The sequence below is a fragment of the Chenopodium album genome, chromosome 22 (assembly GCF_948465745.1).
Source record: "Chenopodium album chromosome 22, dcCheAlbu1.1, whole genome shotgun sequence".
Taxonomy (NCBI): Eukaryota; Viridiplantae; Streptophyta; class Magnoliopsida; order Caryophyllales; family Amaranthaceae; genus Chenopodium; species Chenopodium album.
In genome coordinates this window covers 35,677,596-35,700,977 of record NC_137855.1, presented here as the reverse complement: position 1 = coordinate 35,700,977, position 23,382 = coordinate 35,677,596, and the positions used below count along the sequence as shown (strand labels likewise).

Here is a 23,382-nt window from a genome sequence, read left to right as displayed (position 1 = left end):
AAACAAATAAGGAGACTATTTCAATTTTTAGGTAAGTATATTGTAAGAAAGTAATAAATCATAACGGATCTCCCATTTTATATATTAAGTGACGTATTAAATCCAAATTTATTTAAAAATTGAAAAAGGCGCCTGGATAATAATGATCTTGTTTATTGTAACAACCAATTATTTTTCTTTCCCCTTTTCTCTCTATTTAAGTTCTAAAATAATTGTTGATATCACAAGAAAATAATAAAAAAAAGTGAACGCCCACAAAGTAACATTCATAGGTAGAAAAAAAATGGAGGCTTTTTGATTCATGTCCATAAGACGTGATTAAGTTCGTACCTTGGCTGCCATATACCTATCGCAACTCTCCTCCTTTATCAATACCGACAATGAATGCCAGCAAAGTAACATTCAGAGGTAAAAAAATGAATCGAGGTAAATTTTCACTTCTATATTTTATTAAATCCTTTGATAAGTTTATACCATTTTCTATTAGTTATTAAGTGTTTATTTATTCATTTTTGCACAACACTATTGATGAATGTGAGAAATGCATTTCAAGAGTGTAAAATGAAACTAATACACTATACCTCTTGTATGTAAAATTTATTATATTTTTCCAAACAACTCAATTAGTTGTACTCGTTGGAATTCAATTCAAATTGTAACTTTGTAAGTTATAACACGACACGTGGCATTCTCCATACTCTTGAATATTGATTTCGTCTTTTATACAATTTTATAGAGTAACGTAGATTAATTTTCTAAAAGTAAAGTTAAATTCTTGAAAATGTACATGTATTTCTTTTTATTTGTATTTTGATACATGTATTTCTTTATATTTGGGGGATTTTCTTTTAAACTCTTGCTTCATTTTTCTTAATTGCTTTCAAATCTTGATTAAATATAGACCCGATTACTAGGCGGGGTAGGTTAGAGTCGGTTGCAGATCGGGTCAAAGAGGGTCATATTTTATAGTGTCAATATAGAGACGGGTCAATGCGGGTCGCAGGTCAATAGCGGGTGGATAATGGTTGGGCCTACAAAATATCTATTAAAATAAATATTGGACAAAGCCGTTATTAAGTATATATGAATACAAATTTATCTATATAATTATTTTTACATTATCTATTTTCTTTATCAATTAAATTGTAGTAAAAACATTTTGGTCCTATACTCCTTTATTGGCCCCACTCAATAAATGCCCTGTCCATTAAAAGTCTTTTAAGCTTGACCTTGACTCTTTATCATTGGGCTACCCTACCCAATAACCAGCTCTAATTTGAAAAAAAGATTAAATTGAGGTTTTGGGCTTTCTTCAAATCTCAATATTTTTTTTTATTTTTTTGCTCTTAAAAATTGAGTGATTTTTTTTATTTTTAATTTTTTTTACTTATTTACTACTAAAAAATTGATCATTCTCTAACCACTTTCAAAGTGTTTGACCCGCTAACATTATTTTAAATGTAAATTAATACGATGCCACATATAGAGACGTCGAAGGGAAAGAAGAGAAACAGAGCACCCGAACATGATATAATTGTGATTGATGATAGTGATGATGATGTTAACAATGATGGCAACAATGATGTTAACAATGATGGCAACACTGATGTTAACAATGAAGGCAACAGTGTTGTTAACAATGAAGGTAACAATGATGTCAACAATGATGAAGGCAACAATGATGTCAACAACGAAGGTAACAATGATGTCAACAACGAAGGCAACAATGATGTCAACAACGCTGTTAAAGTTGAGATTGTTTCATCTGATGAAACCTTTTGGACACCTGAAGAATTGATGGGAATGACTTTGATAGAAAATAATAACGAAGTCATAAAACTTCTATGTGGTATTACTCATCCTAAATATGGTGATTCTATTGGCAACATTTCAATTTATCGTGACGGTAGAATTGAAATAGATTGTGATTGCCTTCCTGGCTGCAATGCAGGTACATACAATTTTATTTTTCTATTAAGTTAGATTGTGTAAAGCCGTTTACTGTTTTCATCATATTAAGTTACATGCGACGTTTTATGAATTTGTGCATGCAACTTGTAATTGTCATATTATCCTAACCCTTATAATTAAGGATATGCATGATACAATGTACTGAAAGTTTTTTTTTAAAAGAGTTTGATCATTCTTGCACTTTCTCAATCAATCAATCCTAGTAAATGTATATTGAAATGTTTTAAATTATTACTCATACTATAAAAAGCAAACAATTATTTCTGAAATTATGTGACATTAATTGTAACACTAATAATTCTCTCTAATTAATAACATGATCTCTTGTAATTAATCTATATCACTATATGCATGTATCTTCAAGTTCAATGTATACTTGTTTGAAATCGTCTGAACTTAGTTAATACATTGTATTATCCACGTGAATAATGTAATTTTACATCACCTTCTACTGTACTCTCAAGTGTTGATCTATGTAGACGGGCTGTTTAACCCGTGAAATTAGAGAATGTTTTACATCATGCTCCGTAGTGTAAAATCTAACAATTGATGCTCTATTCTACTTGATGCACAGAAAAAATAAGTCCAAGCGAATTCGAGAAGCATGCAGGGTTTACTGGAGCGAGCAATTGGAGGAACCATATATGGGTTTTTGTTGATGTAACAAAAGCGCATCTAAGTAAAACAAAGCTGCTCAAGTATTACAGTGGATCAATTAAAGACCGCTGTGATCCAGTTAAGCCTGCTCGAACTCGAACTATCCACCGTGACGAGTTCATGAAATGCACTGCTTGCGGCAAACGCCGACTCTTTATGTGTCGAAACAAAGACCAGTATAAGGCCTACCACCAAGCTACCAAAAACAGTGGTACTTGGACTTGCTCCGACTTTCCTTACTCATTGTAAGTCGTCTATCTTCATATGTCTCGTCACTTATATACTTCGTACGTTCTTAAATCTAAATTTTATTCACATACAACATGTCACGATACATGCATATTTGCACATGTTACATTTCTATATGTTTTTGGATAAAATACAGTATTATTAAACTATGCCCTTGTTTAGTAAAGAGGTTTTTGGAGAGCTTTTAGCTTATTTTGCTTTTTTTTTTTTTTTTTTTTTTTTTTTTTTTTGTAAAGACTTATTTTGCCATATTAGAGATTTGACCACTTAAAAAAACTAATTTATGTATTTGGTAATTAGCTTATCAAAAGAGATTTATGAGCTCAAAAATCTCTTTTACAAAAACCTCATTATGAGAGCCATTTTAGAGTTAGCTTATTGAATAATTAGCTTTTTGGCTATTGAATACACCGAAACAACTAATCATAAACAAATACCAGCTATTTACAACCAGCTATATCAATCAGCTACCGACTAATTACCAAACACTCTTGTGTCTTATATTATATGATCGATTGCATGAAGTGTAATCCATGTAACATGGATAGGAACTAATATGAGAAGGATTTATTGTAATGTGTAGCTTAAAGTGCGAGGATGATGAAAGAAGGGGAGCGAGACAACAAGTGAGGGGATGTCCTGCAAAACCATTATGCGAGGGTTGCACATCATGTGTATGCTTTGGTTGCGATATGTGCCGATTTGACGATTGCGACTGTCGTACTTGCCTGGATTTTATTCTCAATATTGAACATTAAATTGGAGATTTTTGAGGAATCAAGATCAAACTTTATCCATGTAATAATGGTTGAATTTTATCAACATGATTGGATTTTATTTTTATATTTTATTCTAAAACTATTTTAGTCTATTTTCTGTATTAAACTATTTTAGTCCATTTTCTGTTATTGAAGAGCCAACTAGACAAGCTAGATTTTTCTTATTATGGCATGCTTGGATTGGGGGTAAAACATTAAGGGGGTAATAAAAGTCAAACTTGAAAAAACAAAAGTAATTAGAGGTGTTGTTGTAGGAGACATGGTGCTTACAAATGAAATAAACTAGTTGTGCCATGAGGAAAAGAGAGAGATGGAGGAATTATTACTCTCATAATGAGGGTAATAGTTACCCACCATCCCCCTAGTGTAACTATTACCCCCAAAATGAGGGTATTGATTCCTCTTTCTTCACCTCACACCATACCATCACTACATAATTTTCTTACAATCACACCATCACTATCTCCTTCTTCCTTATTTTCACATTCATTTTGCTTAGTTTGACTTTTATTACCCCCTTAATATATTACCTCCAATCCAAGCATGCCCTTAGTGTTACTACTTACTACCTATAGTTTCTTTATAATATTTCATGCATATGAATTTACTTGTGGCATTATATACATAAGGATTATGGGGTTAGAAAGAGCCAACTAGACAAGTTGAATGTTTAATTATTATTTTACCCACTAGTGTTTTGATTTAGTCAAAACGCTATTCACTTGTCTATTACCCTAAACGCTATTGCCAAATGAGACCTTAATAGAATACATTTCAAATTATACAAGCAACTTCTATTATTAGTATTGTCTTTCTTTTTGATCATTATATATATATATATATATATATATATATATATATATGGAAGAGATCCGGTAAGAACCCCACCTTATATATAAGAACCCTTTCTTATGTAAGAACCCTAATTATGTTCTAAACTTTTTCCTATGTTCTAATTTTTTTTAACTTATGTTCTAAACTTTTTCCTATATTCTAAAAATTTTCTTACTTATGTTCCGAATTTTTTCCAATAATGTTCTAAATATTTTTTTTTAGATTATGTTCTAATTTTTTTTTTTCAGCTAATGTTCTAAATTTTTTTTTCTATATTCTAAATTATTTTTTCAGCTTATGTTCTAAAGTTTTTCCTACTCCGTATTTTCTAAGTTTTTTCTACTTATGTTCAAAATTATTTCTAATAATGTTCTAAATTGTTTTTTTTAAATTATGTTCTAAATTTGATCCTATGTTCTAAATTATTTTTTCAGCTTATGTTCTAAATATTTTCTATGCTCTAAATTATTTTTTTTTTCAGATTATATTATTAATTATTTTTTCAACTTATGTTCTAAATTATTTTTCAACTTATGTTCTAAATTATTTTTTCAACTTATATTCTAAATTATTTTTCTTATGTTCTAACATTTTAGTTGTTTATGTTCTAAATTTTTGCTATCTTTTAAATTATTTTTCTTATGCTCTAAATTTTCTGCTTAAGTTCTAAATTTTTTCAGCTTATGTTCTAAATTTTTTTCTATGTTCTAAATTTTTTTTCTATGTTCTAAATACAAAATTACAGAAATGTCATTACTAAAGGATCATTTTAGATGGTTAGATCAAAAATAATAAAGTGCTGAGATTGGTTCTTATATAAGATTGGGTTCTTATATAGAGGAGGGTTCTTACATGAGCCTTACTCTATATGCCTATTAATGCCAAATAATTAAGTAATATAAGAAAGGAAAAATTGCAAAAAAAAAAAAAAAACCACCTTTTATAACACCTTTTTTTGTGAAAAAACACCTTATAAAAATTTTCTTGTAAAAACACCCCTAAAACCACTTTTTTTTTTTTGCGAAGTAACACCTTAACCCGGTTTCCGATGTTTGACTTGGTTTTCGGTGTTGACTTTGCACGTGTGGGTCACGTGATCTTCTTCCTCTTTTCCCTCACTGCCACCCCCACCAACACCACCCCACCACCACCACTAATTCACTACTACTCTCACCAACACCATTTTACCCGATAAATTTGCTCCCATGAAAATTCCACCCCTATTCATTCAGCCCCATCCACTCAAAAACCCCACTTCACCTCTTCATCCCCTTCCTCCATTGAAGCCTAATAGAGAAAGCACATACGGAAAAAAAAAAAGAAGAAGAAGAATTAAAGACCACATTGGTGTTCATTAATTGGTCTCTCGAAATTACTCCTAATTTCATCATTTGTGGAAAAAACGAAGAACCCTAATTTTCAATTACAAACCCTAACTTATGAAAATACGAAAAACCCAACATAATTTACAAGAAATTCAGTAATTACAACAACTTACCCTACTCGAAATTAGGTTAATTGCAACAATTCATGCTTAAAAATGGAGATTTCTTCATCAATGGTGACTTTGTTAGAGAAGAGGGAGGAGAGAGAAAGTTAAATTGGAGAAATAGAGGGTAAATTGAGGGAAGTCACGGGAACACGTGCAAGTCAATGCCTGAAAACCAAGTCAAAGGACGGAATCCGGGTTAAGGTGTTACTTCACAAAAAAAAAAAGTGGTTTTAGGTGTGATTTTACAAGAAAATGTTTATAAGGTGTTTTTTTTACAAAATAGTTGTTATAAAAGGTGGTTTTTTGCAATTTTAAATGTAAGAAATGGGCTTCTTTTCATCTATATTTACATTAAATCATGCTTTCTATGTTTTTATTTTATTACAACACGCCATTTTATATATACATGCATTTCAACGAAGATATATATAATAGACTAGCTAGGTGAACGGACAAATTAACTGAATTAATTTTACCATCGATAAGAAACAAGTGTTAAGTTGTTATTGTTTGAATTTTGTCGCTTCTGTCCATTTACCTTTTCTAATCACTTTTTCAAATGGTGTGCCAAGATTGTGTGTTGCTAGTATATGAATAACAAAGGAAGTATATCAGAAAAACAAAAGTTGATGCCACATTGCCACATTAATTTATCAACCACTCTCACTAGCATAATTAAATGATTTTTTTTCTTGCTGGTATATCTCAAGGTCAAAAGAGTTACATTTTCAAAGCATCAAAATTTTTAGTGTACACAAAATTTACATTTAGTGAGCAAGGGCCCAAGAATACCAGCATAACTGTTATTGTGAAGTCAGAAGATGTTATAGCAGCAGCAACTAGTCATCTACCACCCAATTTCCTCACCCCCATTTGCTAGTTGCTACCACCACAGACTACATTTAACCTATTCCCTGACAAATACATCCTCGCTTTAGTTGCTCTTACCAGTCGGAAACAGCACCAAACAAAAAAAATTACATTGACTGCTTCACGACTTCATCATTGCAACATCTACCACTATCTGGAAACAAGAGTAAACAGCAACCTTCTTAGCTTGAGTTTGAAATCTACAAATACTACCACAACCGGACAATGCTGACCAGCAGCATTTATATGACTCCTTGTGGAGGTCCACTTCCAAAACGATACCTGCCTCTACCTCTTCGTGCATTTTGAATGGCAGTGATCACAGTGTTCCCTAGAGCACCCAAAGCATTCGGTCCCATGAGCTTTAGCCCAAGATTGTTGAAAAAATACAACATCCTATCTTGGTCTCCTCCATTTACTTGTTGCAGCTGTTCTACTTGTTCACGAGATACTACTGCGTAAAGCTGCAAAGGAAGGCTACTGTGTTTTGCACATTTTCTCCCCTGGTCAACCAAACAACTACATTCATCACAGAGTTCACTGCTGAAGTCCTCAAAAGCAACTCTCAAAAGCCCAAGGGAGCTCCCAATTTCTGTCAACGGATTGAGAATAAACAAGAACCTTCCAACCTCTAAGTCAGGCCTCCTAAAAAGATCAAGAAGGGTATCAAAGCTGGGTCCAAGACTTTTTTGCCCATTTTTCCTTCCATGCAACTGTAAACTCCTAGTGCCTCGATAAATGCGACCAGCTTCTCTTAGGCCACTCAAAAATGCACCATGCATTGTGGCCGGGTACTTCCTACTTGTTGCCTCACCAGCAAAGAACAATCGGTTTTCAACACTTTCAGATAAGATATCATAGTCGATACCAGTTGAACCTACTCGGACGTGAGAATATGAACCATAGGAAAGAGGATCAGTGCCCCACCTTGTGCAAACTGTCTGAATAGGATCAGGCACTTGAACACCTTTTGGATTGTATATACCTTTTAAGTCACCCACAAAAGTTAAACAAACAAGATCAATATGCATCAGAAGCCTGTTAATGAGAATGGAAACGATTAAAGGAAATTGTGATGTAACAGGAATATACAATAGGAAAATATGTCCGAATCCCCTCTTATTTGTGTCAATTTGCACCAAGTCACAACTATTTTCAAAATCTCAGTTGTAAATCTGCTTTATTGGCTAAAAATTTACTGCCATCTAGAATCTTTCATCAGTTAATCAGGCATTAAAATTCTTGCAAAAAGGTTATATCGACATCAATTATCAACTCTTCCACAATGCATCAAAATCAATCTGGCTAATCTGGGGTACCAAAGGAGGAGGGGGCAAATGCAAGCAGCCTTACCATTGCAATAATAGTAATGCTGTTTCTAAATACCCTTTAATATATTTGTAAAATTGCAACTGATATACACTATTTCATACTAAATAATTTCCTAGAATAAATGGACAGTTTAAAATTTTGTAAACAAGGGACTACAGATTCTGCATCACACAATTCATGATTTGATAATAGTTATGGCTTTGAGAGAATTGACATCCAAAGGGGTGAATACTCAATCATATCAGCAGCTAATACACAAATCTGCAAACTGTCATACGTGATGCTGCATAGTACAATCATATATGATCTTCAATGACCCATTAATAGTTTCATACGAAGCAGAATCCTACTACAGTGCTACCGTGAAAATGATCTCAAGGATTATATATGTTTAGAACTAGAACGAATTTGGATCATACAATTGATTCTTTCGAAAAGAAAGGGGAGCCGGTGGCAATAATCCAGTGAAAGAAGGTTATGTATTCATACAACTAGCATCACAATCTTGATGCCTACAATTATAGATATAAAAATATCTTTCAGATTCTTCATCATCAATAATTCAATACATTTAAACAGTAGAGGCCAGTAAACATAGCACCCTTTAATTTCCAGACAAGTTGGATCATATGATATTCAGATAGATATATTACAATAAGATAGAATCATATTTATAACAATCTTTCATAGTTATTATTCAAACAAGCAGAAGATGGAATAAAATTACTAATTCAATAGAAATCAAGGACAACCTCAAATATCCAGCAAAGTCTTAAGATCTGGAAATAGAACAATCATGGACTGTCATTGTCAAATGCACGCACACACACACACACACACCCAAACACGAAAAGGATGTTTTGTCATTTTGTACGAACTAGGAACAACTAAAAAATAGGGTACGTTCTGGTTAGCTCTTTATACTGCACATAGTAATTGAAATTGCAAACATACCTCTGAGCAGATTCAAAACTCGATGCAACAAAGTGGATGGGTCAGTGTGTTCAAAGTCCTTGGCAGCTTCTCCTGCAACTAAGGCTACGAGTACCGCACCACCAGAAACAGTATGGTAACCATAGAATAGAAAATACTCTCCTCGTTCATGGGTATGATTCCTAAGAGAACCAAATGTGTCGAGTTCTTCTCCCCAAAATACATGAGGAAAAACCATTGCAACTTTATTCAGCAACCCAAAACCCAACCGATTTATAGCAGCTAGCTTGTTTTGGGGCAACTCAGGCTCAAATGTGATTGCCTTTCGCTTCAGCACCCCAAGAGGCACCGTACACAAGACAACATCTGCTTGAAAGACTTGGTCCCCAGCTATCACCTCAGCACCGTCATTTCCATATCTAACAGTGTTAACAGTCTTCCCATACAATATAGGAACGCCTTCACACAAGGATTTGATCAGCCTCCAATTACCCCCAGCAAGGAAACAATGATCACCCCCCATCTCATAGGGATCATCCTGATCCCAGTATGAGGCTGAGAGCTCTGATAAACATCCGGCATTAGCATATTCCAAATTCGCATAGTGCCAATCAAGGAGTTGAATTTCATCTTTACTTTTGACCACCGAATAAAGATCTTGTAGAGTATCCAACACAGAACCCAGAGAAATATCATTAGCAAAACCACCCATGATTTTTCTCAGCTCAGTTACTTTATCCAACAAACGATTAAAAATAAATTCAACACTGGAATCTATCTTATGATCAACTGGTGTTCCATCTGGCTTGTACAAAGGACATTTATCTCTCACTTTATGCAACGGTATTGATAATTGCCTAGCCAAAACCCCCAAAGGATTAGCATGAATGCCGGTTATAACACTTCCACCTAATTCAACTGCAGCAGACTCACCCTTTTTACCCAACTTCTGAGTATAGACTCTACCCCCAGGACGGTTTCTTCCTTCAAGGACAATTACCTTAAAGCCAAACGACAACAACTGCCTTGCTGCAGCAAGACCGGCAAGTCCTGCCCCAATTATAACAACTGACCCCTCAGATGCCTCCTCTGGAATCTGAGAAGTAAAAGCTGGTGATACACCGAAATTAATGTACCCATTGTACAAAAGAAAATCATAAGCAGAGGAGATCAAATGCTCACACTCACTACTAACAGTTTCCCTAACCTGCCCCTTAGACAGCCACACTCGAACATTGCCTCTCCACCTTGCAAGAATATGGTTCCTTACAACAATGTAGTCATTCTGTTCTTTCCCACCTAGGTCCCCCACCACACCCGCCCTAATCTCCTCATCGAGCAACGCATCGATGGGGAAACCGAGCGATATAGCTATCATAGCCTCAGTTTCAGTTTCTTTCTCCAAGTCATCCCTAGTTCTATTCCTTTTCTTTAAAGGGCCACCTAAATGCTCCTCTATAAGATCATCCATCAACTTCTCATCATAATTTTTCGTACTAACTTTCCTCCTCAATGACCTTTTCGGAACAACCCCATCCGAAACCGGGGTCTCCATGTTCAACCCCACAATCAAAACCAAGAAAACTACCACAATAACAAGCTAAATACAACAACTATACAAAACTAAATGTTTCATCAATCACACTAAGATGCATATCAAACTAAACAATGTCATAAACGTAACAAATCACATAATACCCACATTAATCTTATTCATTTCTACACTATAAACAGCAAAAGTAAATTTACACTAACCAATATTTTACAACGCAATTCTTTCCTACAACATTGGCCAAAACGCCCCATGCAAAATGGCTCAAAAAAGGGTTAAATTCAACCTTTGATTGAAAAGGGAAAACATGGGCATACCTTAAAAACTCCGAATTTCCAAATTTAGAGAAAATCAAAATAGGGGTGAAGAGAGAGAAAACAGGGTTTAATAAAAGGGTAAAAAAAAAAAAAAAAACAAAAAAATTGGACGAACTGAAATAATTATAAATCAAAAAATTTGAAATTTAATCGAACTGTAGTGAACAGAAGTTGAAAAGGGGTGGTGGGTAATTTGAATTTTTAGTGATGGAGCGGTTGAAAGAATTTAATTTTGAAATTAGGGTTCTTGCGGTATTTAGGAATTGTGATGATGATGATGATGATGATGTAAGTGGGAGCCTCGAAGTGTGTGGGAAGTGAGAGTAAAATTTTTAGAATATTTGATTGGAGGGAATTGTGAATAATTGAAGTGGGTCCATTTTAATTAATTGGATCATATCTTTGGACTTTGGTATGAAGGTTCCCATATTTATGGGGCTAGTCCAAATTAGTTGGGGTGGTCTTGGAAAATTTGGTTCACTAAAATTTGCCCTTTATGTTTGCAAGTTTTTTGTGGCAAAGTATGTATAAGTTCTTAACTTGTGTGGGAATTGCAAGAATTAACTTTGTAGTTAACCAAAGAGAGGAACTAATATACATTCTAACATGATAACATCACCCGTTGAGAAAAAATAAAGGAATGATGCATGATGTTCAATTGGGTGATTATAAAATTAGATTTTAAAATTGGACACACTAAGCACCAATCAAACATTAATACGGAGTAACACTAATCAACTTGTGATATTATGATAAATTCTTAAACTATTAATATTTGAGATTTTTTGAAACTATAGATCATAATAGCCTTGAGTGTTGCATAGATCATTACTGCAAGAATTTGAAATGGCTTATATAGTTATATTTAAAAGATTGAGATTTGTGAGTCTAGTTGGTCACGATAACAATTTTGACTATCTTTTTTTAGTTTACTTCAATGCTCAATTCCTCCCTCTTCTTCAAACTTTTCATTTTCTAAAAAAAAAAACAAATGCTTTACATTAAAGGTGCACACTTGATATTCTCATTTTCCAAGTTAATTTAATCCCTTCATACCTGATGTATTTGAAATTTAATTATTATTTTCCACTATCTTATTTTCCTTACTAACCGTATAAAATTATAAAACCACCAAACGTAACCTTATTTCGAAAACAGACGTAGTATCATTACTGAACTGAGCTGAATTGAGTTGAATTGAACTGAATAGATTTGAAATGAATTGTTTATGATAGAAGACAATTAGGAACTGAACTAAATTAATTGGAGCTAAATTGAACTGATTGGAGCTGAAATGAAGAGAACGTGCCCTTATTCACGAACACAATTGGTAGATGTCAACAAATTTGTTCCTATAAAATCTATAATACAAACTTTACCAAATAAATTGGTATAAACTCATCAGTAGCATTAGCTTTGTGCATTATGGATCGAAATGTATAGAATAAATTAATCAAATTAGTCAAAGGTGGTGAATAGAAATTTGACTTATAAACTGACTTGACTAGACAATTATTTGGACATCATTTACGCGCCATTCCAACCAACACACTCCACAACAATGTGTAAGCCAGGAAGGCTTATGACTTTTAAAGTCTACATAAAATAAAAGTTAGATCTTCATGCATTGATTCATATCTTTCCATCTCAAAAGTTAATAGGTACATGTTCACTTATACTTCTTTTATTTAGGAAGTCAACCATATTACATGAATGTCAAAAAAAGAAAATACAAAAAGGCCTAACATTTGTAACATATTATGCAACAAAGAATCTGATATAGTTTGTGAATATGGTGGCTATCCTTACTATGTAGAGTTGTAGGTGGAAATCAGGTCATTCAAATCGGATTTGTATTAGTCGGTTTTGTTTGAGTTATATTTGGAAGCCTTATACACAACTCCGTAACTATTGTCATTATATTACTTAATCATGAGAAGAAGAAAAAAAAGTTGTTAATCTATTAACTTTCAAGTCGGGTTAATTTTGATTTGAATAATGCAATTACGAGTACACTTTGGATTTAGGTCAGGTAACTGGGCATCGGGTGTGCTACCCCGAAAGTCGGTAATTCAAACATTCATTAGGGCGCCACAACTGTCTCCATAGTCTACTCTGCATGACTCTGTCCAGTAGTTCAAAGGGGCCAACTAGGTTGGCTCACAACATAACCAAAAAGACTTCTGAGAGTCAAATACTTCATAGATTAAAAAAACCAAGAGCTGAATTTGTGGACCTTATAACATATTTTCTGCTAAAATGCCAAATTTGAATGTTCTGTACAGTTAGAACTCCACTTCGAGTTGAATTACACCAGAAACTCACTAAAATTGGGTGCATAATCAACAGAGATAACTCTATATTAACCAAGACTCGACTGCTTATTACCCCAAGAACAACAAAACACATAATTAAGGGGTCATTGTATAATCTTTCTAATTGGGTGTAAGCCATGAAGGTGTCTATAATCAACTGCTTACTGCTACTTTTTCTGGTTTTTATCTCCAGTTCAACACAAGTACATTCAAAATCATCGACAAAAGTGATACCAGTACACACAGAGACCAAGACTTGCTTCAGTCGCAGAAGCCCTTGCTTCCTCAAGCGAATCACCTGCCCAAGACAGTGCCCAACATCACACCCGAAGGATCCTAAAGCTAAGGTTTGCTATATAGATTGCTACTCGCCAATATGCAAGGCTGAATGCAGAAGTGAGTGCACTACTTCCATATATAAGACATATCCACATTTTATTTCTGTCATACTTTTACATTGTCTCGAGTCTTAACTAAGATTTTCTTACACTAGGCAAAATTTTGTTTGACGGGCTTATTCTAACTTAATGTCTTAATGTAAAGTTGAAGTGACTCTTCTAGGGTTGGCTTCATACTTCATTTAAGGATGACTTCTAATGTCTCACAATAAGTTAGTGCAAGATGGTTTAACTTGCTTCTTACATTAAGGTTTGCTAAGCCATGATTGTTGAACTGTTGAACCTATAGATCTTCTAACACTTACAGTATACTCTATAGAACAGCAAATTGTTTATGCCATATAACATGCAGAGTATTGATTATAATGCACGTACTCACAAAAATCGTTTGGTGACAATCATAGATCGCAAGCCAAATTGCAGTGGCCGAGGAGCAGCATGCTTGGACCCTCGCTTCATTGGTGGAGATGGAATAGTTTTCTACTTCCATGGTAAGAGAAATGAGCACTTTAGTTTAGTATCAGATCCCAAGCTCCAAATCAATGCTCGCTTCATTGGACTCCGACCTTCTGGAAGAAAGCGAGATTACACATGGATACAAGCCCTAGGGATCTTGTTCAACTCTCACACTCTCTCTCTTGAGGCCACACGAGCTGCAGCATGGGATGAAGAGGTTGAGCACTTGAAGTTTTCTTATGATGGACAGGAACTAAATGTAACAACAGGATACTCATCAAGCTGGACATCAGCTAATGAAGACCTGAAAATAGAAAGAACAGAAAGCAAAAACAGTGTTATAGTGACTCTACAAGAAGTCGCAGAGATATCAGTCAATGTGGTTCCAGTTACTAAGAAAGATGACAGGATACATAATTATCATATACCTCCAGATGACTGTTTTGCTCACTTGGAAGTGCAATTCCGATTTTTCGGACTTTCACCAAAAGTTGAAGGTGTGCTCGGAAGGACATACCAACCAGACTTCAAAAACCCGGCAAAGCCAGGTGTTGCCATGCCCATTGTAGGCGGTGAAGACAGATATAGAACCTCAACTCTTTTATCAACAGACTGCAAATCCTGCCTGTTCTCTCCAATTGGAGTACTACATCAGGATTTCGCTTTTATGAAGGACTTGGGCATTGTAGACTGTAGGGGCAGCACAGAGATTGGACAAGGCATAGTTTGCAGAAAATGAAAATAAGAATTTTTATCCATCAACAGATTTCCTGCATGAAATATCTCTTCCTTTTTACTCTTTCATCGCTTTCACAATATTATTTTTTTATCCACGAGTAGAATGAGAAATTTATGCCTGATGTATTTTAATAATAGGAACAACCAATTTTAGCATAGAGATGCTTTTCTCTTGTATTTGGCTTCATAAGTCAACAGAAGAAATAGGATAGGAAGCAATTAAATCAATGAATCTTAAAAGGACACCAATATGCAAGATAAAAATTGCAGAACCTGTGCATTATTTTCTGCATTGTTGAACAATTGTTTGTGAATCCATTACATATATCACTATCCTAAAGAAGTGTAATACAAAATGGGAAGCAAAATCCAATTATATAAGAACAAAAAGGAAACAATGGGCTTCCTATAACGATCTTGGGGACAGTATTGAACGGACTTCATTATATTCATTCTTCTCTATATTACAAATCAAAATACGCAAACAATGAAGCCAACAAGCAATCAAATTTAACTTAACCTTCTTATACATGTCTGGATGGAGCACCCAAACAATTTTCACCGGTATTAAATAGATTCATCACCCTCATCTTCCACGGGGATTTACTAATTGAGAAAACACAGCGCTTGTTGTAGCATCTTCCGCGTCATCATCAGTGCCAGAGTTAGCTCCATTCATTATGTTAACACTATTGTCAAATTGCTCAAGAGAGGTTAATGGTAAACCTTGAATATGATTTGTGCTGTTATCTTCAGGTTCCGCAAGAGCAGATGACATCTCCTCCAGCTGAAGAGCATATTCAAGATTCCATAAGACATCTCCCATTGACGGCCTATCGACCCCATACTCTGCCAAGCACTTCTCCGCAGTCTCCCCAAATTTCTTTAGTGAAGCAGAATTTACCTTCCCCACAAGATTTGAGTCCATAATTTGATCAAGCATGCATTTCTTTTGCCATGTCATTGCCCATTCTGCAATATTGACTTGCTCTCTCGGGAGCACAGGGTTTAAAGCTGGTCTAGTGCAGAGAACCTCCATCAAAACTACTCCAAATGAGTATACATCTGACTTTTCAGTCAATTGTTGCCTTCTAAAGTACTCAGGATCAAGATACCCAAAACTTCCCTTAACAGCAGTGCTAACATGGGTCTGATCAAGAGAAGGTCCGGTTTTAGAGAGGCCAAAATCAGCTACCTTAGCCACAAAATTCTCATCCAAGAGAATATTTGTTGTCTTGACATCTCGGTGAATAATGCTCTGAGTTGCACCAGTGTGGAGATAATGCAATCCCCTCGCAGCCCCAATGCATATTTCAAGCCGTTGTTTCCAAGACAGAGACGGAAGATCTGCACCATAAAGATGGCTCCTAAGTGGTCCATTGGCCATGTATTCATAAACCAATATCATCTCAGATCTCTCATCACAATAGCCAATGAGAGAGACAAGATGACGATGTCTTAGCTTAGACAACATCTCAATTTCAGTTCTAAACTCAGCTATACCTTGTTCAGACCTTGGATTTCCTCTTTTGACAGCAACATTAGTCCCATCTTCAAGCGTTCCCTTGTAAACTCTTCCAAAACCACCAACTCCAAGAAGCATGGTCTCATCAAACTTATTAGTCGCTTCCATGATATCTTGGAAAGAGAAGAACCGACCAAGATTGGTGGAAGTCAATGAAATGCAGCTAGCAGTACCACTCTTTTGAGAAACAGTGGACATTTTTGTCAACGTCAAGGAGTTACCATACAATGGCAAAGGCAACCATGAATGTCCTTGTTGAGGAGTCTTCGACTTGTGAGAAACAAAGCAGCAAAAGAAGAGAGCAATCATCATTAATGCAGCCACTGCACCTACAGATGAACCAATGATAATTGCCCTATGTTTCTTTTTCGATGCTGAAGGAGGAAGAAGATGTTCAACAGGAGAAACTCCATCCAAGCTTCTTGCTTCATTGCTCATCTTAATGATCTCCAGACCATTCATAATACCACTACTATCATCAGCTACAGGATCTGGACCAACACTTAAGGTCAAGACACCTGAGTCTGAAGAATTTGCAACAAAATCCTTGTAGTAAGGCACATCAAGACTGCCAGTTAAGGATGAAAGGTCTACACTTGCCCAAACATCGGAATTAATGTACAGGTTGAAAACAAGAGAATTCAGCGACTGGCTGACAACATCACAAAAATGAACCCTTACAAAGTAGGTGAAATCTGGATCAACATTGAAAACCCAGGTCATGTTGAAGTTACTATTGGCCACATTTGGATCTCCCATAGTTTCAGCAGTGGCATACACCCAATTTGGTGCTATTTCAGGAGTAACTGTAGCTGGATACTTGATAGTTGAAGGGCTAACAGAAACATTTGTAGCAGAGCTATTCACATGAAGATATTGCACATCATTCTGCCACATTCTCCCTAGAGTATCATTTTGAGCAGTAAGCAATGGACCGCCCATATTTACTCGGTACACAGTCTCAAGTGCTAGCTCTGATATCCCACTAATAGAGGTTGATGGCAAGAACAAAGCCTGGTCAGGGAGCAAGTCATCAGGGATTGAAACAACTTCAATCGCGTTCACAAACGCAATTGAATTGTTCGAAGGAATAAAGGTTAGGCTCAAGGAACTTGAATCTACATTGATGGCAAACTCCCTCCACATATAAGAACCCTTAAAGTTCTCAAATGTAAAGTTGTTTAGCAACACAAAGTTTTCAGTAACAACAGTAAGGGAGGCCGATTTCAAGTCATGCCCTGCACTCGAAACCGGATAGAAATAAAGCCGAACCCAATGATGGCCTTTCTGTTTGATATCAAATTCATAAGACACACTACGGGTGAATATTCGGGCAGATTGATAAATAGGGAAGGGAGCACTAGAATTGGTGGTAGCAACAAGAGAATTGGCTTGACTACTGAGTTTAACAGAGGAATGTTCTAAATCAGGAATATAAGTTTGGCCTTGAAAAGTGACATTTTTGGAAGAACCACAAGCTAATAAGTAAGAATCAACAGGTTTAAAGGCTGCATTTGAGCTACAAACAAACATCCCATATAAAATCAAAGTCATAAACAAAGGCACCCATTTCATAATCTTCATCTTTTTAACCCCAAAAACAGACTAATCAATCAATTGCCTAAAACAATTCAAAACCCAGAAACAAAATTAACCCAATAACACCCAAATAGTGCAAACCCAAGTTGGCAGCACTTTTACTCTCACTGAGGCATTTCGTCGAACACCCTTCAGATCTATCAAACAAAGCTCCAACTTACTGAGCTAACAGCAAATAATGTACAAAACAATAGCAACCCAAATTGGTAAAATAATGTATAAATTGAATAAGAAAGATGGGTATATAAATTAAGCTAAAGTTGATGCAATTGAAGTACAAAAACTTTTACTCGTACCTCTTTAGTGTTTCAATTGAGCCAACAATGGAGGAGAGAGAAAGAGTAAGAGTGAGAGAGAGAGAGCATCAATGGCAGCAAGAAAGAAGGAAAGAAAGAAAGAATACTAATACTACCAAGTAGTAGAAGTACCAACTACCATGAAAACAGAGGTAAAGTGAGCTGAAATTGAGCTAACCAGAATTACCAGCCCTTTCCAGGCTGTTGATTAGGCTGTCATTATTCAGGAAGAGAAGAAGAGAGAGAAAGGAGCAAAGGACCCACTTTATTTTAGGAAAAAGATGTGAAACTACAAAACCCAAATCACATTGACATTATTTGAACCAATTAACCAAACCAGCTGTTTATGTTTTGGGATTTAGGTGGTGTGATTACAAGATTTGATGCCCCCATTACACTGATTTGATAAGTTCAGCGAGGTTAGTACGAGGGATGCGGAGTTCATAACCATCGTTCGCCCATTAATGTGATTTTGCGGTGTTAAAGAAGAAATTTTGCTTATTGAAATGGGACTGTATTTTGATTACAACTACTGACATGAACTTGACTTTATGATAAATGTGATAGAGCTTTATTGTTAGATACACTCAATTAATATGAGCCGATTACTAAATTATAACATGAACTTGGTCATTAAACCAATTGTGGCATGATCGTGGTCATTTAAGTGCATGCATGCTAGTTTTAGTTGATGTCACTTCACTATGTAATTTAGTGACAAAGTTCATGTTAAATTATTTACTTACGTATAGGAAAGCTGATGTCAATAATAGTTACATTTTGACCATATTTTTATGCCAATAAATGTAATTGTATCTATTAAATTATAATTATATATGTTGAAAAGTAATCATAAGACTAATAACAAAGGTTTTTAAGATTTCATCAAAGAAAAAAAAAAGTTCAATTCTACATTTACAATTAATTGCATCATATTTGGTTTGATTTTAAAATTACAATAGATTGAAAGACTCCCTTATTGAAGGCTATATCAAAATGCAATGTGAAATAACTAAATAAGCTAATTATCAATGTCAGATTTCATACACAATGGTCGGGGTTTTGATCAATTAAAATCTTATTTGATCCAATTTATTTCGTATTTGTTTGTTCTTAATTTTTATTGTAGATGTTGAAAGATTTTTTTTTTTTAATCATTGAATTAACATAATATAAATATAAAGGATATTTTGAACAGTTTGACATAAGATCTAATTGCAAAATTTCTTAACAATAAATGTATGAACAAAATTTATGAGTTTAAAATATTAAATACAGATCAAGAAACCAGCAAGTTGAAAAACTAAAATAAATAAGCTCACAAACTAGAAAATCTTTAAACCTAGGCCTTTCATATTTCTAGCCGTATATTAAAGAAAGTCTTGATTAATAAATGTGTAACAGGAATAAGAAAAAAACAATAAATATAGTAGTATTGCCAGAAGAAAAAAAAAAAAAAAAAAAGAGAGAGATTCTGTTTGTAAAGGTGGGAAGAAATGAGAATTTGCTTGCTCAGCTGGGTTGGGACCGTTGATGGGGCCCAATATAACGCGGCTTTCATTTGCAATTTAGCACACAATAGAATCACTGTCTTTGTGTCTTACTTAGATAACGGTGTTTTTCTTCTGGTGTTAAAGTTGACTTGACGACATTGACCCAAAAAACGTCCGGTGAGTTAGGCATGGACCAAATGGCCCTGACCATCCAGGACGCCAGGTCCCGCATGGCCAATATTGGTCTACCGCTCTACCATGATACAGAGGCATGAGTCGGTCCACCCAATACCTATATTCTTTATACTACGTATTTAACTAAGTAATTTACAAGTATAAGTTATTACTATATCATAGAGGTAGGTTAGAATGGTAAAATTTGGGTCAAAACAACATATGGATTGGGTTGTGTATGGGCTTCGTTTTAATAAACTATCAACTTGAGCTTGACACGACATGACACGGGTTTTTCTTAGCTTGTTTCAAGCTACGCTTGCTAGCTCAACATATGAGCTTGCATAAAATGATTCAACTTGTTCCCAACCATAACACACTCAACTCATCTGTATGCCTAACCTTTAGGCGGTGCAGGTTGTGCAATTGCGACCAAATTAAATTGTTTAGGGCTCACACATTACACATAACCATTTATAATAAAAACAGAATATGTTGTATTGAATAGAAAGAAGTGATGTTTTACTTCAGTGATTTTATGAAAACCTCAATTATAGTGAGCATGCTATTACGACTTTATTAAAATCAATGTATTTTTTTAAAACCTCAATCAATTAAAAGACCAATCCAATCAAAAATTTAACTTGACGCTAAAATCCTGAATTGGCTTTGGAAAGTAATACCAAGAAGCCAATCTCATTTGAATCCCCATTACTCATCAAGTCAATAGAGACCATTACTTTAATTTGTTATAACTTGCTATCAATGGTTTACCAAACAAACAGTTAAAGATGACGTTGAATAGCTTATTTTATTCTCTAACAAATTTTGTCATTGTCGTAGAATCCCTACGCCGCATTTCAGCACATGGCTTGGGGCTCTCGTCCTCTTACTTCAGCCTTGCATTTCCCATAAACTTCCTACTCCGCATACATTTTCCAATTCTTTTTTTGTGAAAATATACAGTGTCGGATCCAGGAAAAAAATAAATAAATTAGCGGTATATAAAAATGATCCTCTGTATGATACTACGTATAAGTTTTTTAATATATTAACTAGCTCATCCCACGAGTAACCACCTTTTAATAGATTTTATTTTATTACATGTTGGTACTGTATTTATGATTGACCAAAGAAGAATAATTTGGCTTAACAATATACTCTGTAAAATTTTATAATTCTACTGAGTAATACAATGCATAATAGGTCAAGTGATGCAAGTAATATGAGATAATAAGATCATTAATTTTTGAAAAAAAAATATTGATTTGAAGGTTGAAAAAATTAACAATTTAAAATCCTTATTTTATAAAATAATTATACATTTGCCAAACTATAAGGTTTCTTTTCCAAATTTTATGAAATTTGTTTTCATTGATTTCTTCTGACTCAAGTTGAAATAATTATACACAATCAAGTCAAAAATGATACAAAGTACAAACTATGTACTTGTATGTCATTGCATTCCCTAATGAGAATTGTTTATCTTTATCAGTTGTTGTGAGCAATAATCCAAAACCAATCATGAAATTAATAATAAAATACACAAACAAATAACAAAAACGTTATATGAATAACAATTCATTTAGAAATGATAGAATCAATAGAGATAAATTAATTTGATTCTAGGTCAAGATAATATCTTTTTTTTAAAAAAAAAAAAAACCAAGATAATACCAACTTGAGACAAAGAGAAATTATAATTTGCTACTTCTTACTATAATTGTATGTTGAAAAACACCCCATTAAAACAAAGTTGGTGAAGTAAGGTGGCTAGGTAAGGGCCTGTTCTCATTGACTGAACTCGGCTGAACTGAACTGAAATGAATATTTTATAAGAGAAGGAAATTAGGAGTTGAGTTGAGCTGAACTGAACTGAACTGAACTGAATTTCAACGTAAGAGAATAGGACTAAGTGTTAGTATAATAGATAAAATTAAAGAAAAATATAATACATCAACAATTATTACTAGCAACAAGTTACGTTGAAGAGGCAAAAGGATAGTTTTACTGATCTCGAGAAAAGTAAAAATTGTGGTTAGGATTAAACCCTTATGGAATTTATATATTACTCCCCACACACAAAATGGAATAGGCCAAAAATAACAGAAAATCATTGCTCACATAGCAAATAACGAGACTCATTAGTAGTAATCATTTTAAGGGGCAAACTGATTTAAGGCATATTCTAAAGTTTCTAACAAAAAAATATGAAAATTTGCAACTTGTATTTTGTGATAGATATTGGCTAGCATAACCATTTAGTTGTACCTCTTGAAAAGTCATAATCAAGGATATAACATTATAACATGTTTGTTTTTTCATAATCAGAAGCCAATCTCTGTTGAGGTCTAAAGGAGCACCCCTTATAATATTTTAATCATCTCATGCAATAGGGACAATTACATTAATCACTAGGATAAAATTTCTGCATTTCACTAATTATAAAAGCCAGACATTAAACGCAAAATATGCAATGAACTAATCATAGTAAGATATATACCTTCACGAATAATTGTCCAAATTCAACAAATCAACAATTAAAATCCTTTTCAATTTGTTTAATATCCTTTTTAATTTCTATTTATAATATATATATTTTTCTGAAAAAGAATAATGATATTTATTAACATTAATGTGAATGAAGACTATGAACTTGTGATCAAGTACATAGTGTATGACAAAAGTGTGAAAAAATAAACATAAGGACAAGACAGCGTGAATGAAGGCGAACGGTGCGATGTGATTTGGCTTAAACATCAATATAATGTTTTATTGTCTTAATCTTTTAGGTAATTTCGGATCTCCCTTACAAATAATGTTGTTAATCATATTTATTTTTTTAAGTCAAACATGCATGTGGTACGTTACTAGTCTATTATGCTACTCATCTTATTTGTGAACAACTTTTGTTGCTACCCAATTCCTCTTTGGGAGTGATTGAACCTTGATAACACACACTAATTTTTTCCCCTAGCTTGTTTTTAACTACTTGTTCAAGGTTCGTTTACATTTACTAAACTGAACTGAATAGAGCTGAAGTGAATATTTTATGAGAGAAGGAAATTAGAAGCTGAACTGAACTGAATTGATCTGAATTAATTAGAACTGAACAAAACTGAACTGAAGTGAAATTAAGCTGAAGTGAACAGGCCCTCAGTCCTTTTTATGTAACCATTTCAAATAATTGGATCAAATTATTATAAAAATTTTGATCACATAGAAACGTTTGTATATCTTTTATTAGAACAAGAAATTTTGTTTCTCCAACTCGTAGACTTTCTTCCAATAATGCCCTTACAATAATCGATAACATACCTCATGACATTCATGACTAGTTCATGTATAAATATTTCAATTTTCAACACACAACACGAGTTTAATCAATTAGATGATGACTAT

General features: G+C 34.2%; 3 protein-coding genes and 1 pseudogene across 3 annotated transcripts; 2 read left to right on the top strand and 2 right to left on the bottom strand.

Annotated features, from left to right (window-relative positions):
* Nucleotides 1–1,473: 1,473 nt before the first annotated feature.
* LOC145604279 (protein ULTRAPETALA 2-like) lies at nucleotides 1,474–3,635 on the top strand. The gene is made up of 3 exons (XM_081660208.1): nucleotides 1,474–1,951; nucleotides 2,546–2,873; nucleotides 3,461–3,635. The coding sequence occupies exons 1-3, from the start codon at nucleotides 1,474–1,476 to the stop codon at nucleotides 3,633–3,635; spliced, it is 981 nt and encodes a 326-aa protein (XP_081516334.1).
* Nucleotides 3,636–6,672: 3,037 nt separating this feature from the next.
* On the bottom strand, nucleotides 6,673–11,055 carry LOC145604505 (lysine-specific histone demethylase 1 homolog 2-like). Its single transcript, XM_081660391.1, has 2 exons — nucleotides 9,139–11,055; nucleotides 6,673–7,837 (listed from the first exon to the last, which is right to left on the bottom strand). Exons 1-2 carry the CDS (start codon nucleotides 10,670–10,672, stop codon nucleotides 7,095–7,097), a joined length of 2,277 nt encoding a protein of 758 aa, XP_081516517.1. The 5' UTR covers nucleotides 10,673–11,055; the 3' UTR covers nucleotides 6,673–7,094.
* A 138-nt stretch (nucleotides 11,056–11,193) lies between these two features.
* Nucleotides 11,194–14,894, top strand: LOC145604278 (uncharacterized). Its single transcript, XM_081660207.1, has 4 exons — nucleotides 11,194–11,274; nucleotides 11,407–11,507; nucleotides 13,495–13,648; nucleotides 14,052–14,894. Exons 1-4 carry the CDS (start codon nucleotides 11,194–11,196, stop codon nucleotides 14,892–14,894), a joined length of 1,179 nt encoding a protein of 392 aa, XP_081516333.1.
* A 266-nt stretch (nucleotides 14,895–15,160) lies between these two features.
* LOC145604786 (receptor-like protein kinase THESEUS 1 pseudogene) lies at nucleotides 15,161–18,301 on the bottom strand (annotated as a pseudogene).
* Nucleotides 18,302–23,382: the final 5,081 nt, after the last annotated feature.

Excerpts from the sequence above, each read along its gene's own strand:
- LOC145604279 (XM_081660208.1), top strand. The coding sequence starts at position 1,474 with ATGCCACATATAGAGACGTCGAAGGGAAAGAAGAGAAACAGAGCACCC. Across the intron at positions 1,952-2,545 it reads CCTTCCTGGCTGCAATGCAG|AAAAAATAAGTCCAAGCGAA; the intron begins GTACATACAATT and ends CTTGATGCACAG. Across the intron at positions 2,874-3,460 it reads TCCGACTTTCCTTACTCATT|CTTAAAGTGCGAGGATGATG; the intron begins GTAAGTCGTCTA and ends TGTAATGTGTAG.
- LOC145604505 (XM_081660391.1), bottom strand. The coding sequence starts at position 10,672 with ATGGAGACCCCGGTTTCGGATGGGGTTGTTCCGAAAAGGTCATTGAGG. Across the intron at positions 7,838-9,138 it reads AGTTTTGAATCTGCTCAGAG|GTATATACAATCCAAAAGGT; the intron begins GTATGTTTGCAA and ends GTGACTTAAAAG.
- LOC145604278 (XM_081660207.1), top strand. The coding sequence starts at position 11,194 with ATGGAGCGGTTGAAAGAATTTAATTTTGAAATTAGGGTTCTTGCGGTA. Across the intron at positions 11,275-11,406 it reads ATGATGATGATGATGATGAT|GTTCCCATATTTATGGGGCT; the intron begins GTAAGTGGGAGC and ends TTTGGTATGAAG. Across the intron at positions 13,649-14,051 it reads CGAAGGATCCTAAAGCTAAG|AGTATTGATTATAATGCACG; the intron begins GTTTGCTATATA and ends TATAACATGCAG.